Consider the following 13292-nt stretch of genomic DNA (forward strand, 5'->3'; position numbering starts at 1 on the left):
GTTCCCTACCAGAGTCACCCTAGTCTGACAGCTTAACCTAGCTTCTTCTAACTTTAGAAACCTGGAAGTTGTAGGTTTACTAGACAAAGTCAAGAGCACCTCAAAGTTCCTAGCTGTCATTGTTTTCCTTCCTTAGCTTCCTGTCTGTCCAGGTAGCATGCCATGTCTTTTTGTGTAATTTCATAGGAAGCACCCTAGACTTGAAGCCAGAAATCTGATTTCCAAAACCACAGTTCTGCCCTTTAGTGGCTGTGAAACCTTTATAAGTGACTTCCCCCAGTGGGACTCAGTTTCTTCATCAATTTAATGAAAAGTTTGAACCTGACAAACTTGGAGTCACCTGCCAGCTCCAATTCTTTGAACAGATGACTGGAGGCCACAAGAAAGCCAAGAATCCCCAGGTTGTATGTGCACTACAGATGGATAGATCATAGAATGAGCCCCTCTTATAGGAGTCATTGTCCTGAAATTACAATGACAGATAGAGTGATAAGTAGAATTTATAACCAGGAACCATGGGTCAATCACTGCTAAGCATTTGCAATTATTTCTCATTTAATCCTTCCTGGTATTAGCCTATGAGGTAGAGGTTCATATTATGCCAGTTACACAGATGAAGAAATGAAAGCTTAGAAATTTTTAATAATGTTCCCAAACCATGACCTGCTAAGAGACTGAGCCAGGCTTGACCAAGTGGATAGAGATGCTCAGAAAGCCAGTCAGACCCCTCTCAGTCAGGGCTTTCCAAGCCAGAATGCCAGAGCATGACACTGCTGTTTTCTCTTGTGAATTACTGAGTGCTGAGGTATTTTCCACAGGCTGTTTACAGCCCCTGTCCACCTCAGTCTACTGTTTGTCCATTGATAGGAATACTCAGCAATACCTCAGCCTTTTCTCAGCAGGGAATGTTTTTCATAGCTTCTCAGCGCTGTGGCAGTTAGACTAGAAGGAAGCACTTCCCTTTCCATATGTATCCTCCTTTTTTACAAATGTAAAGAGAGGTTCTAGAAGGTCAAGGTGCGAGTAAGACTCAGTATTAAGAGCATATGCTTCAAAGTTGGGCAATGAAAGTGCAAATGTTGGCTTGGACAGTGCTCAGCTAGGAAACAGAAGACCTCTCTTCTTACCTCAATGTGTTCTCTCTTTCTCTCTCTCTCTCTCTCTCCCTCTCTCCCCCCTCCAAAGGAACATTGTACTTAAATGCCAACCCACAAGAAGATATAAGAACATGTGGCTGTTGTCAAGAAGGATGTAATCATTATACTACCAAAAAGAAATAATGAATTTGATGTATGTCTGCACAGGCAAAGGTGGTGTGTCATGGAGATACTATGCTAAAGGGCTGTCTCAGCAGCAGGCAAACCTGAATAGGAGTGCTTTTCTACCAGCTCTTCCTGCCAAATGGGGTTTGGATGAGGATGGGAGTATAGGAGGAAACCCGCTTTGCACACACTGTGCAGAGCTGGCAATCATTACTTTAAATTTATATTTCATTAAATGAGATGCAAACCATCAATGGATTCATGAGAAGGGCAGACAGAGGGTGAAACAGAAGGTAACTTTTGGTTTTAGAAGTTGAAAGAACTTTGGGTAATACTGGACTGAGCAGATGGATTTCTTCTCTTGGTTAGAAAAGCCAGATACCTAGTTACAGGCACCTGGGAACTGGGAAACACCACTGAGTAGAAGAGAAAGCCAAAGAGAGGTACATTTAATTGGGGGGAAGGAAGTTCCATTGCTGAGCACCTCCCCTGTGCCATATGCGTTAAGTTATTTAATTCTTAAACCTGTTTTAAATAATAAAAACACTGTGAGCCCCATTTACAGAAAAGAAAATAAGACTTTGAGAAGTTAAATAAAACATTCAAGGTCACACAGTGAGTGAGGTACAGGCTACACCATGAATCTCTTTCCCCGACATTATACCACCTTTTGGGGCACCTGAGGAGAACCAAATGTGACTAACAAGTTCTAAGTTGACCATTGCCTCTTTATCTCAGTCAGGAGATAATTAGGTACATTTCTCACACCTCTGTCCTCTCTGAATCATTTCTTTCCTCTACTTGGTCATCATAAGACAACTGGAGCCATTTCTCAGTGTTAGACTCATGGTGTGGAGTGACAGGGTTAACTGTCTATAGCTGCTTCCAGGAGGCCCACCACACAGACTGCCAATATAGACCCAGGCATCCATTGTCACTGAGGTCAGTGTTTCAATCCGTGCCACCAGCATACCCCAACATGGAGGACAAAGACTTGCTGGCTTTAAACCCACCCCTGAGCCATTTGGCAGACCTGAGGCTCCCAGGAGCTCAGCCCTCATTACCTGGACATACAAACAAAATGTGTGCTAAGCACTGACTGCCATCATTATGACCTTGGGTTGGCAATGGAGGGACAGGCTAGGGGCAAGGCATGCATGCCAGCAGCAATCTCTCTGCTTGGTTGAGCTCAGCAAGGAAGAAGAAAATAGAGTCATTTCTTTCACTGGTGGTGGTGGTTGTTTTTGTTATAGCTGTCTCTACCTCAGGGGCAGTGAGATCCATTTGCTATGTAACTGGGTGCCAAAACATTAGGAAGAACATGATGCTCTGCCTTCTCAAGTGCTGGGTTAAACTCTCTCCTGCCAGTGATGCTCAGAAAACACACCCAAAGAAGTGGTGAGAGGCAGCATAGGAAAGGAGCCATGGAGGAGTGGGTGCCTCACACATGCACCTCACCAGTCCATGAAGTATGCTGCCAGCCTTCCTCATAGACAGCTTTCATGCTATCAAGACTCAACTCAGAAGCCTGCTGTGGCTCTCCCAGGCCTTTCTGGGCTTGGAGGGACCTACAATATCTAGTCCTATTCTCTCTCTCTCTCAACTTGCTATTGCTAAAATCCAGCATGTCCATTGAAACTTCCCTGCCTTCAGAGCTGGAGGTGTGGCTCCAGGGGATAGAGCCCTTGCAGAAAGCTCCAGGCCCTGACTTTAAACCCCATCACTGCCAAAAAATAAAAATAAAAATAAATATAGATATAGATAGATAATTAAATAAATCTTCTCTACACTCATTCTCCTGTCAGATTGCCTTTTCTTTTCCCTCCTTTTTCTGAATCCCAAACTTCTTTCGAAGTCTGCTCAATTTTTGCCACTTAGCTCTTGACTGCATTACAGGCTGACATCTTTCTTCAGGCCAAAAATGGACTGCATTCATTCTTTTGTACTGAGATATACTGCCTTCTTTTTAAAGACCTTCAATTATAAATTTTCCATGATCTCCATTGGTCATCCAGATCCAGTTTAGAGGCCCCATCAGTGTTAGTTCAATGCCCTCTCCTTTGGGTTGGTCTGTCATCTTCCTGCTCCTATTACCAGCTTGTCCTGGCCATTACCCTGTGTCCTTGGCTGACATCCACGCCCAAATGAATCCCTCCTCGTAGGCTTTATTGGGCAACTGTGATGGACAGATGATCCAAGCAGTGAAAAGAGACCACCATTTCATTTACCATCCAGAACACAAGCTTCCTTTATGTCCTTGCTTTTTCAGCCCAAACCAGTTTACACAGAAGAGATTTTTTTTCTTAATTTTTCTAATTCTGAAGTCTTCATAATAATCTTTTGTTGAAAAGCTTCTATACACACGTAGAGGCACATATACACATACACATAAAACCTCAAACCAATAAAAATCAAATTTAAAATTACGTTGGGCCAGAGGTAGGAACAGAAAAATATGTTAAGCAAACATAAATCCCTAATAAGGTATAGCAGTGGCTAATTTTTATTATTTCTCTTAAATGCTTAGATAATCTTACTGCAAATTGTATCTTTATTTTAAAAAATATGATATACTCAGTACAAACCCTAAAGGGCACGTTGGAGAACAGCCAGGCTATAGGTTTATATTCTTCCCATTTTCAAATAAAATGCAAAAGAAAAAACTAGTAATCATTTTAATGAGCCTTTAAAATAAATTCTTGGCTACAGAACACTGCAATAATTTATACAGGGAACCACATACTTATATTTGCTGAGAAAGGGACTTTGTGACTAAGGAGTGAATTTCCAAGAATTACTCCAGATTCCTTTTCCTTTAAGTGATTAGTTTGAATCGAACCACACTTCATAGCCTCTCCATCACTGGGTCACACTTGCAATGGCAGATGGAAACTTCAGAACCAATGTCCTTCCCTTCATTGATCCTCCTTTTTTCTGATTTCTTAGCCCCTATGAGATCTGATTCTTTCTCTTTTGGTGGGGGAAAGGGGATGTGTTGGTATTTTCTGATTCACTTTCTGGACACACCAAGAAGAAAAAGGTTTGGACTTGAAATCAGTAAACAAAGGCTATTTAGTTCAAATTCCATTCTTTCTTCACTCCTTCCTTTCACAGATTTTCCCCTAAACATCACTCCAGTCTCTTGGTAACTATGTTAATTTATGAGACAAGAAAAACGAGGTGGCTGTGAATTAACAAGAGTGGAACCATTTCTCTCCATCAGCAGACCAATCAATCTCTCTCAGACAGTCAGTAGGTTTGGTTTTAAGAGACAGGGAAGAAGATGGGAAAAGAGAAGGTGGCAATGTGCCTACTGGATGAGGTAGGATGTGAAGCTCTTCAAAAAAAAAAAACAGGATTCTGGGAGCTGCATCCTCCCCAAGGAAGCCTGGAAGCAGGGAGCAGAGGCCAGGCATTCACCGTGGCTCACACTGGGGCACAGCCAGGCAGTGGGTTATTCCAATCAACAGTTATTATGCCAGCTCTCCATTCTAGTAGTAGCAATTAGACCCCCAGCAAGAGAATCTACTCAGGATCATCCTTTGACTCCAAATGTCACTTCACAAACACCAACTTTTCGCCTTTAGACTTTCTTACCACCCAGAGTATGGTTCACAAGGCCAGCTAGACAAATTGAGTATAGCTTGCCAGCCCCCAAACCCTGAACACAACATTCTCATTTAATTTAACATGTCAAAATGCAGAGGTTTCATATAAAAAAATCTATATAGAAAAATCTCTTATGGAAATCAGAAAATAATAGCTGGCTACACCACACTCTCATTTTCTGATTTTCCCACAAGGTCATCTGAAACCTTGGGGTGGAAACCCCTGCCAAAGTGCCCTACCTGGCCCACATCCTCACTGGCATTACTTGATGGTCTTTGCATGCACTGGAATTTGCAGCTCCGGGTCTGTATGTGCACTTATTTTCTTGTGTACACTTTATCTGCCCAGATGGATTGCACATTTCTGAAAGCAGGGGGAGCCGCCTTCCACACACATAAAAAAAAACTTTGCTCAGAGCTAGACACATAACAGATTGCTTAACAGCATCAAATTACCTTTCCACATTCACTTTTCCTGCACTGCTTCAGCATAAGAGACTTTTATACCTGTGAACCATAGGGTATACTGCTTACTTTCTCCAACCCTCCAACAATCTTGAGAAACAGGAGTCAGGGAAAGTAGGAATCTGTTACTTTAAAATTCTCTGTTCTGTTTTGTTTAGAGGTTTCCCAGAGTGGTAAAGAGAGCTGGAGGTTATGCTATGGAATCTAGAGAATGACACAGGCTACTCGATACCAACCACACTCACACTGCCTCTTCAGCAGCTTCACAGAAGTGGCTTGCTCATCAGAGAATCCTGCCTGATAATTCTGCAGGGTAGCCTGGAAGTAATTATTCTTCTCTCTGGTAAATCAATTAGGAATAGAGGCTCTAGCATCCCCCTCCACCTCTGAGAAACTGCTAATCCTGTAACACTAATGAGCAGAAAACCCAGGCAACAGGTTAGTGCTAACAGCACTACAACTTACCTGGGCTTTATACCTGTGACAGGGGCAACCAGCCCCTATCAGAGGCAGGTGAATGGGGATCCTGGACCCCTCTTACTAGCTATTTTATAAACAGCAAGTGGGCCACCTGTGTTTGGATCAGTTTTCTCATCTGTCAAATCTGGAGTTAATGCTATCAGACTCAAGGGACTGAAACTGAAACTTAGAATAGAGTAGTAGTGAACTTAGCTCAGTGAGCAACACTTATTAGAAGCTTAGAGAAAGAAGTCTTCATTCTGTCCTGATGTCAAACCCACCACACACACAGGCAACACACTTCTACTCTGCAGTAATTTGGTCACATTTCTTGGCAGTCATAACTGTGTATTCTCTCTGCCATTCCCAACACATTGTTTCCAAAGCTGCAGGTGGCAGCTGCTTTGGAGCCAGAGCAATTAGACCACAACATGCCTACATTTCTCTGTCCACTCAAAGACTCATCCTCAAATGCATTCACCCATGGGAGTGAAGCCCCTCTCTGGCTAATACACAGCACCGTCAGCCTGATTTTACACAGCACAGCTCAGGTAAACAGATTTGACCTTCGTACTTGCTATTCTGCATGTGCCTGACTCAACTGACAGTAATGAATTCTGAGACCCAGGGATGTTTATCTTCTGCAAGAGAAAGGAGAGCTGCATACTGGAGCTCACCAGTCTCCATCATCACAGAGCCCTTCCTCTAGGAGGCAAACCCTACTCACAGAACTAATACTCAGTTCTTCATTTTCTCTTTGTCAGGATCAGAAACACCCAGCAATACTGAGCTCCCTTAATGAAGTTGGGCTCAAACCCAGGTGATGAACTAATTGGCCAATGGCCAGGGAAAGGCAAACAGTCACAGATATGCAGAATTCATACCAAATATAGTCAGAGCAGGTCAAGGTCATTAAAATAATGCTGATGCCACCACACCATAAGCTGCTCTAGGACAACTTCAACTGAAGAAGCTCGGAGCATTTCATATGAATTCTCTCATTAGATAGGGAATTATGACATTGGCTAGATAAAATTATGACACCCTGGCTCACATCTTGTGAGAAAGACATTACTACTAGTTCAAATTTTGACTTTTTAAAAAAAGCTCAGCTTTGTTGAATGTATCTTGATTAATTTGTTCTCCAAATCTACTCATTGGAAAGGCTACTGCAGATACATCATTTATGGTGATACAGCCTTAGGGAAATTTCCCAGAATCTATTTCCTTATATTGCCTGCTTCCTACTGTGTCTGAGAGGATTAGAGAACAATGCAGATAAAGCTTCTAAAAAAGCAGCTCAGCACAGTAGGTACTCAGTTATCATTAACTAATATTATTACTAGTAGAAGGAAATGATACACGTTAACACTTCCGCTTTCAACCCAGTGGCTTATAAACTTTCTGCATTTGGAGACGTTATTGTTCTCAGAAAAAAGTGTTTTAAAAAATCAACAGTTAGCTTTGGGAGCAACTATATAAATACAAGCACAATTTACTGTTTTGCCAGGGGCAACAGATCTCATCTGATGTATTCACAGCCTCCAAGAAAAGCAGTGGCCATCTGTTAAATAAATAACTCATTAGGTGAAAAGCAAGTGCTTCCATAAGATTAACTGAAAAATCTGCTGGAGCCCACTGCCATTAGCTGGCCAATGAACATGGGGAGTTAGAGATAATTTGGTACTCAGAGAACTAAGAGAATCTTGTTTAATGCAAGCTGAGAGTCCAGGTATCCACAGGTTTAAACTTGCAAAAATATTTTAGAAGAAAACTAAAAAAAAATTTTTAATTGCTTTACAAGGTCATAATGATGCAAAATTCTAAATTAATAAACAAATGAGCACTGTCATTGTTACTGAACTACCATTGGTTAGATAAGGAGTTGTACTAAACTGAATATTCTGAGCAAGAGAATGTCGCCAAGTAGAATGTGTATATGTCATCAACATCCAGAGGTTCCAAACACAATCAAAGCCACTTAATACAATGGAATAATCTAATTTCATCTTTCCTTGAGGATCACAAAAGATCTAGATGAACATTAAATTCTGTTGCTATATTTAAATAAACTCAAATCCATGACACTGGCTTGTTGCTTGCCTTTCCCAATCAGAGTGAAAACAAATCTGTGCTTTTAACTTTCTGAGTGGCAGTGTATCGTAGGTGGGAGATAATGTACTCTAGTGATATTTTCCAGATTAGACAGACAAAACAGGCCTAACTTCTGTTTACTGAGAAATAATGCCTGTGAGAAACTGGCCTGGGTGTCACCTCTGGGGAGGACAAATAGGGGTGGCATTCTGTGCTAGTGATCACCAAACCTCAGCTCTATGTTCCTTTCCAAACCATCTGTCTTAACCTGCCCTACATCCCCATCACTTCTAAGAATTTCTAAGATGTGTTCTGGGGAGTTCATGCTCAAGAGTACAAAAAAAAAAACAAAACCAGCAAAAGACTAAACATGGTATCAGTATAGTAGTTTCCAACAGGAAATACACATGACAAAAGCAGAGCAAAACAGATGTGAACAGGTGTGACTCTTCACATACCACATACCACATATCTCACAGATAGCTAGTCTGTCCAAAACAGAATTAATTCTGCTGTGCTCAGATAAGGTTGGAGTCCAGTGTAGATGGGCATCCTTTATGTGCAAAACATTCAGTTCCTGCTCCTCCCAAATGCACATGCACACTGTGATTGGATTTGACTCCACATCACCCATGGAATAAACTGGGAGTTATAAGACCAACTGCTACTAACCAGATGAGTGACCTGGTTAGGTTAGAACACTTGTCTTCTATTCTCCGCTTCCTTTTCAATGAAGGGAGAAGAGTAGAGGAAGAATTGATATAGATTGTCACTGATTCCATTCAGTTAACTTTTATCATGTATCCATAGCAGACATGGTGCCAACCCAGAGTTCTATATCATAAAATAACTTTGAACCCCTGGGCCATGATTGTACAGGAGGAAGACATATGAAGGATGGGCTAACGCAAGTCAATGTGGACCAAGAGGCAAAGTCTAGATTCTGATCCTGGCTCCTTTATCTACTTGGCTATGTGTTTGGCTTCCATTTTCTCACCTGTAAAATGAGGCTGTACTTGTCAATGGATGAGCTTAACTGAGATTCCATAGACATGTTGGGCCCATGGGTGGGAATTTGGATGTTCATAAATCCTTCAAAATGTATGAAAAATTTTTGTGACAGAGTTATGTTTCTACAGGAGTGGTACAGAACTTTCAGCACTTTTACAAAAAAAAAGGATTAGTTTAAAAACTGTTTGTACCTGCTTGAATAGATAAAATCTATGATCACTTCCAGCTCTAACATTCAATACTTCAAAGAACAATACCAAAAAATGTAATATGACAACTCTTAGGGATACAACAAATAGAAAGTACTCAGCTAAACCCAACAACAGGTATCTAAACAGCCCTCCTTATGATTAAGTCTTTGGCACTTGACTGGTGGGCTCATTTTGCAGATCTGAAGACCTCTGGAGTTGGTTAGACGTCTGAGTTTTCAATCACCAATGCTGAACCAGGAGCCAGCAATCCTGCTTCCTCTCTTTGTTGGCCTATGTAGGGCATTGAGATAGAGGAAGGGAGAAGACATGGGCTGTATGTTATGATGCTGAAGATTTGAGTCAAAGCTGCTCCATGTTGAGAAGCATAAACAGTCATCATTCTTAGCCACAACTTATACTCTACCTTGTTAGAATCAGAAATCAAGGATGCCTGCACACGAGAGGAAGCCCGCTTCTAAGCCTACCTGGATGAACAAAGGCTTTACAAAACTACTGGGACTGCAAATTGAATTGCAAGAGGAAAATCTGGAGGTACAACATTTTTAGCCATTTTGAAATATTAAAATGGCCTTTTCTATGGTCATTTTGGTGCAGGTCTACCTAATTTTCTAAAGAGTAGAGCTTTCTTAGATGGGGAAAGAGTACATGTCTCCAAATCCAATACATGGTATAGTTATTTATTTTCTAAAACCATCCACTGTTCCATGGAACCCAGGCCTCTTCCTCCCAGTAGGTCAGGTCTCCTTGACCAAGGTCTGAGCTTGCATGATTTCATCCTGGCTGTTTTTCAAGAGGAAAAAAAAAAACAGAGGTTTAGAGGAGCTGGCAGAGCCAGGTCCACCCTCTGTCTCAGAAGCAGCTCAGAATGAAGTTGATGAATCTAAGAGCCACCTTTCCTTCCACGAAGGAAAGGGCTTCCCTGTATATATGGTGCTTTCAACAAACACACTAGCAAGAGGGAGACTCAGTTCTAGAATCGAGCAGACCCATGCTCAAATTCTAGATCTGCTACTTACCACTGTCTGATTCCAGGCAAAGCGTTACTGAAGCTCTCTGAGCCTCATATCCTTTGCCTGTATAGAGAGGATCATTGTGAGCATAAAGGAGATAAGACATGGAAGACCACTTTCACTGGTACTGTTGCTGCTGGTGGAGATATCATCACTATTACTCTCTGGACTGTTGTCAGAATTATAAAAAATCACAGTGAAACATCTTTGCGCAATTAACTGATGCTAACAAAATCTAAAAAAAAGAACTACCGTGTGTGTGAATCCCGGCACATAAACCATGTACTCTACAAGTGATTTCAAGGTGATGGGTCTATTCTTAAATTCTGGCCCTAAACAGCCTTGTTAGCCCCAGCAGAAGTGCTCAGGCCCTGCTGACCCTGCCTCTTACCTTCCTTTTGTTGGTGGGATTGACATAGAGGTAACTGAGGACAGTCTTCAAACCCACTTTATCATTCAGCTTTTCATAAGTGGTGCCATAATCCGTTGACCTGCAGTAAGAGAGAGAAAATAAAGGGAGAGATTGTTTTACCAAATGGGGGATTACACTTAAAGGGGAGCCAGGCTCTTCCCTGACCTGCATCTTTGTTCCCAAATCACATGAGTGCTTAAAAGTATTCTTTAGAGATAAAAAGCCCCATTAGTTTTAGAAGAGCAATTAGACTAATGCATTTGCTTACTCCTGAGCTTGCTCTCCTTTGCTCCTAGCCTTTCTCAGAGACCCACTTTTTTGCCCTTTCTAAGTTGTGTGGTGAAAGGAGCTGTTGGAGACTGCCTACCCCCCACAGGGTCACTCTAGGGCTCTCTGTCGGGTGCTGGTCAGGACACAAGGTCCCACCAACCAGCCCTCTATAAGGGAGTTGTGTGTGGAGGCCATAGGAGAAGACGCCAAGCTGTTCCTGAGACACTGGGCTGCAGCCAATTCACACCTCCCCCACAGAGCTCAGAAGGGTAGGAAATGTCTGAGAACTCAAGGGGTCCAATGGCCAAATGAGGCCACACCAGGAAGAGAAGCTTGTGGTTGACATAGGGGCACTGATAGGTCCTAGATGAAAAGCCAGTGAACTGAACTGCTCCAGTAGTTCACTCCAGTTGTGCTGCTGGCTAACTGGTCCTTCTTTAAGCCTAATTTCCAGGAGACTGACTTGTTGAAACCACAAGTAAAGCCTCAGAAAACAAAGGTAGGTCAACACTTGGCTCCTTTCTTTCTATCCTGCCCTTCCTCAGTGGAGGATGGAGAAAAGTCCCAAACAGTGGGACTGAAGTAACCCAACCTTGTGGTCCCAGCTCCCACTCCTCCCCCACACACTTTGCCTAGACTTGGGAATCTTCTACAACTCAAGACTTATAAAGACACAGAGGTCAATCTACTTTTGCTTCTTGCTGACCTTGTGACTATCTGCATTCTGTCTCAATCTTAGTCCCTGTCCTTGCCTCTGCATCGACGCTAGACCTTGACATTCTGATGTCTTACTAACCATCTGCCCTTGCCTTTTCTTTGAGCCTTTGTCCATCTTCAAACTCTAATCTGGTCCTGCTTTGGCTCACAGGTTAGCTTGAGAAGCCCAGTAACAAAATTACGTGATTATTTTTAGGGCTATTCCAATCTATTCTACCTAGCAAATTCCTATTTTAAAGGCCAAGCTTAAACACCCAACTTCGTCTACCTTATTAAAACTTCCCTAGCCTTCTTCCCAAATACCACCCATTTCTCCTCTGCATCAGAACCCATTTTCCCACCCTATGAATTGTAAATTCGTCTTTAACAACTCTGACAGTGTCATAGTCATTTCTTTCATATTCTGTTTCCCCAACCACAAAGTAATCTCCTTAAAGGAGTTTCACAGAATGCCATGAGAAGAAAGAAGAACATGAATTTTGGGTGTAGCAAAATCAGATTCATTTCTCAATCTGCAGTTCTCTGGTGCATGACCGTGAGCAGGTTACTTAACCTGCCGGAGTCTCAGACTTCTTACCCAAAAACTGGAGATAATTTAATCTCACAGGGCATTTGTGCAAATATGAAAATACCACATGAAAAACCTAATGGGATGCAGTGTACTGAAATGTTTAAAAAAATAAATAAAATTAAAAGGCATTTGTTCATTTCTCCTTTCCCCAAAAGGTACAGAGCAAGGCTTACACATTATGCACGCTCGGCATGCTTACTAAATAAACAAATGTCAGTATTTCAAATCTCTCCCTAGGTTACTGGCTCCACATGGGCAACAGTTATGCTAACTTTAATAATCAGTACTACAAAAAGCTGGATTCCTATGCTCTATCTCCTGTCTACCACAGGCACAAAACTCTGGGAATCACTCCCAATCTTTCTCTTAGTCTTTATCTCTCAAAGCCAGTGCAGTCTCCAAGTCTTAATGATTCTGCCTCCTAAATAACTTAGGTCCCCAGTGTCCTTTCCCTTTCATGCCAATGCATGGCTGTGCATCATCATTTTTGGAAGAGTTTCCCCACTTAGACAATGCTCTTCCTTCTTCTTCCCCTCTTAGACAATGCTCCTCCTTCTTCTTCCCCTCCCCACATCCACCCTCCATGTTGTTATATTTCCTCCACCCAGACTGGGCAACCTCACTCCTTGATAGTAATTAATTACCCACTGACTGCACATTGTCAAGCTTCATCTTCCAAGCTTAGTCTTGTCAAACTTGGCTTCAGCCTATCTTACTGGACCCATTCCATTCACTTGCTCCTTTGTCACTTTCTCACCAGTCTCACTACATTTTCCTGAATGTACCCTGCATTTTCACTGTCTTCCACTCCTATACACATTTTCTCCTTCACCTGAGCCATCCATCCTCTAGTCCCTCTTCTTGATAAATTTCTCTCCAACTTTCTACATCTAACTCTAGTGTCATCCCTCTTTTAACTTTCCCACAGGGAAATTAACTACTGTTTCCTTTGTGTTCTCATGGCACCTTTGTACATATTCCTATTTTAGCACTTAGCCTGTTCTTTCAGCTGTATTGTCTTTATTCTGGGACCTCTTCCTTGATGGTAACTCCCTATGGGGAGGAAGCACTTCATATATCAAACTCAATGCTGTGTAGAAAATAAGTGCTGAATAAATTGGGTTTTGTTTTCTTTTGCTTTGTCTTTATTTGTGAGAGTTCATGCATGAATGAATGAACAAGTTATCCAAATCTACTCACT

General features: G+C 41.9%; 1 protein-coding gene across 2 annotated transcripts in view; it reads right to left on the reverse strand.

Moving 5' to 3' along the window:
- The window catches only part of Sorcs3 (sortilin related VPS10 domain containing receptor 3), a 601718-nt gene that overhangs the window by 316960 nt on the left and 271466 nt on the right, over positions 1 to 13292 (reverse strand). For both annotated transcript variants that reach the window (XM_074078350.1, XM_074078349.1), the window contains exon 3: positions 10513 to 10612. In XM_074078350.1, coding sequence (XP_073934451.1) covers positions 10513 to 10612 — 100 coding nt within the window. The remainder of the gene's footprint in view (positions 1 to 10512; positions 10613 to 13292) is intronic.

The sequence above is a fragment of the Castor canadensis genome, chromosome 7 (assembly GCF_047511655.1).
Source record: "Castor canadensis chromosome 7, mCasCan1.hap1v2, whole genome shotgun sequence".
In the NCBI taxonomy this organism is placed as follows: domain Eukaryota; kingdom Metazoa; phylum Chordata; class Mammalia; order Rodentia; family Castoridae; genus Castor; species Castor canadensis.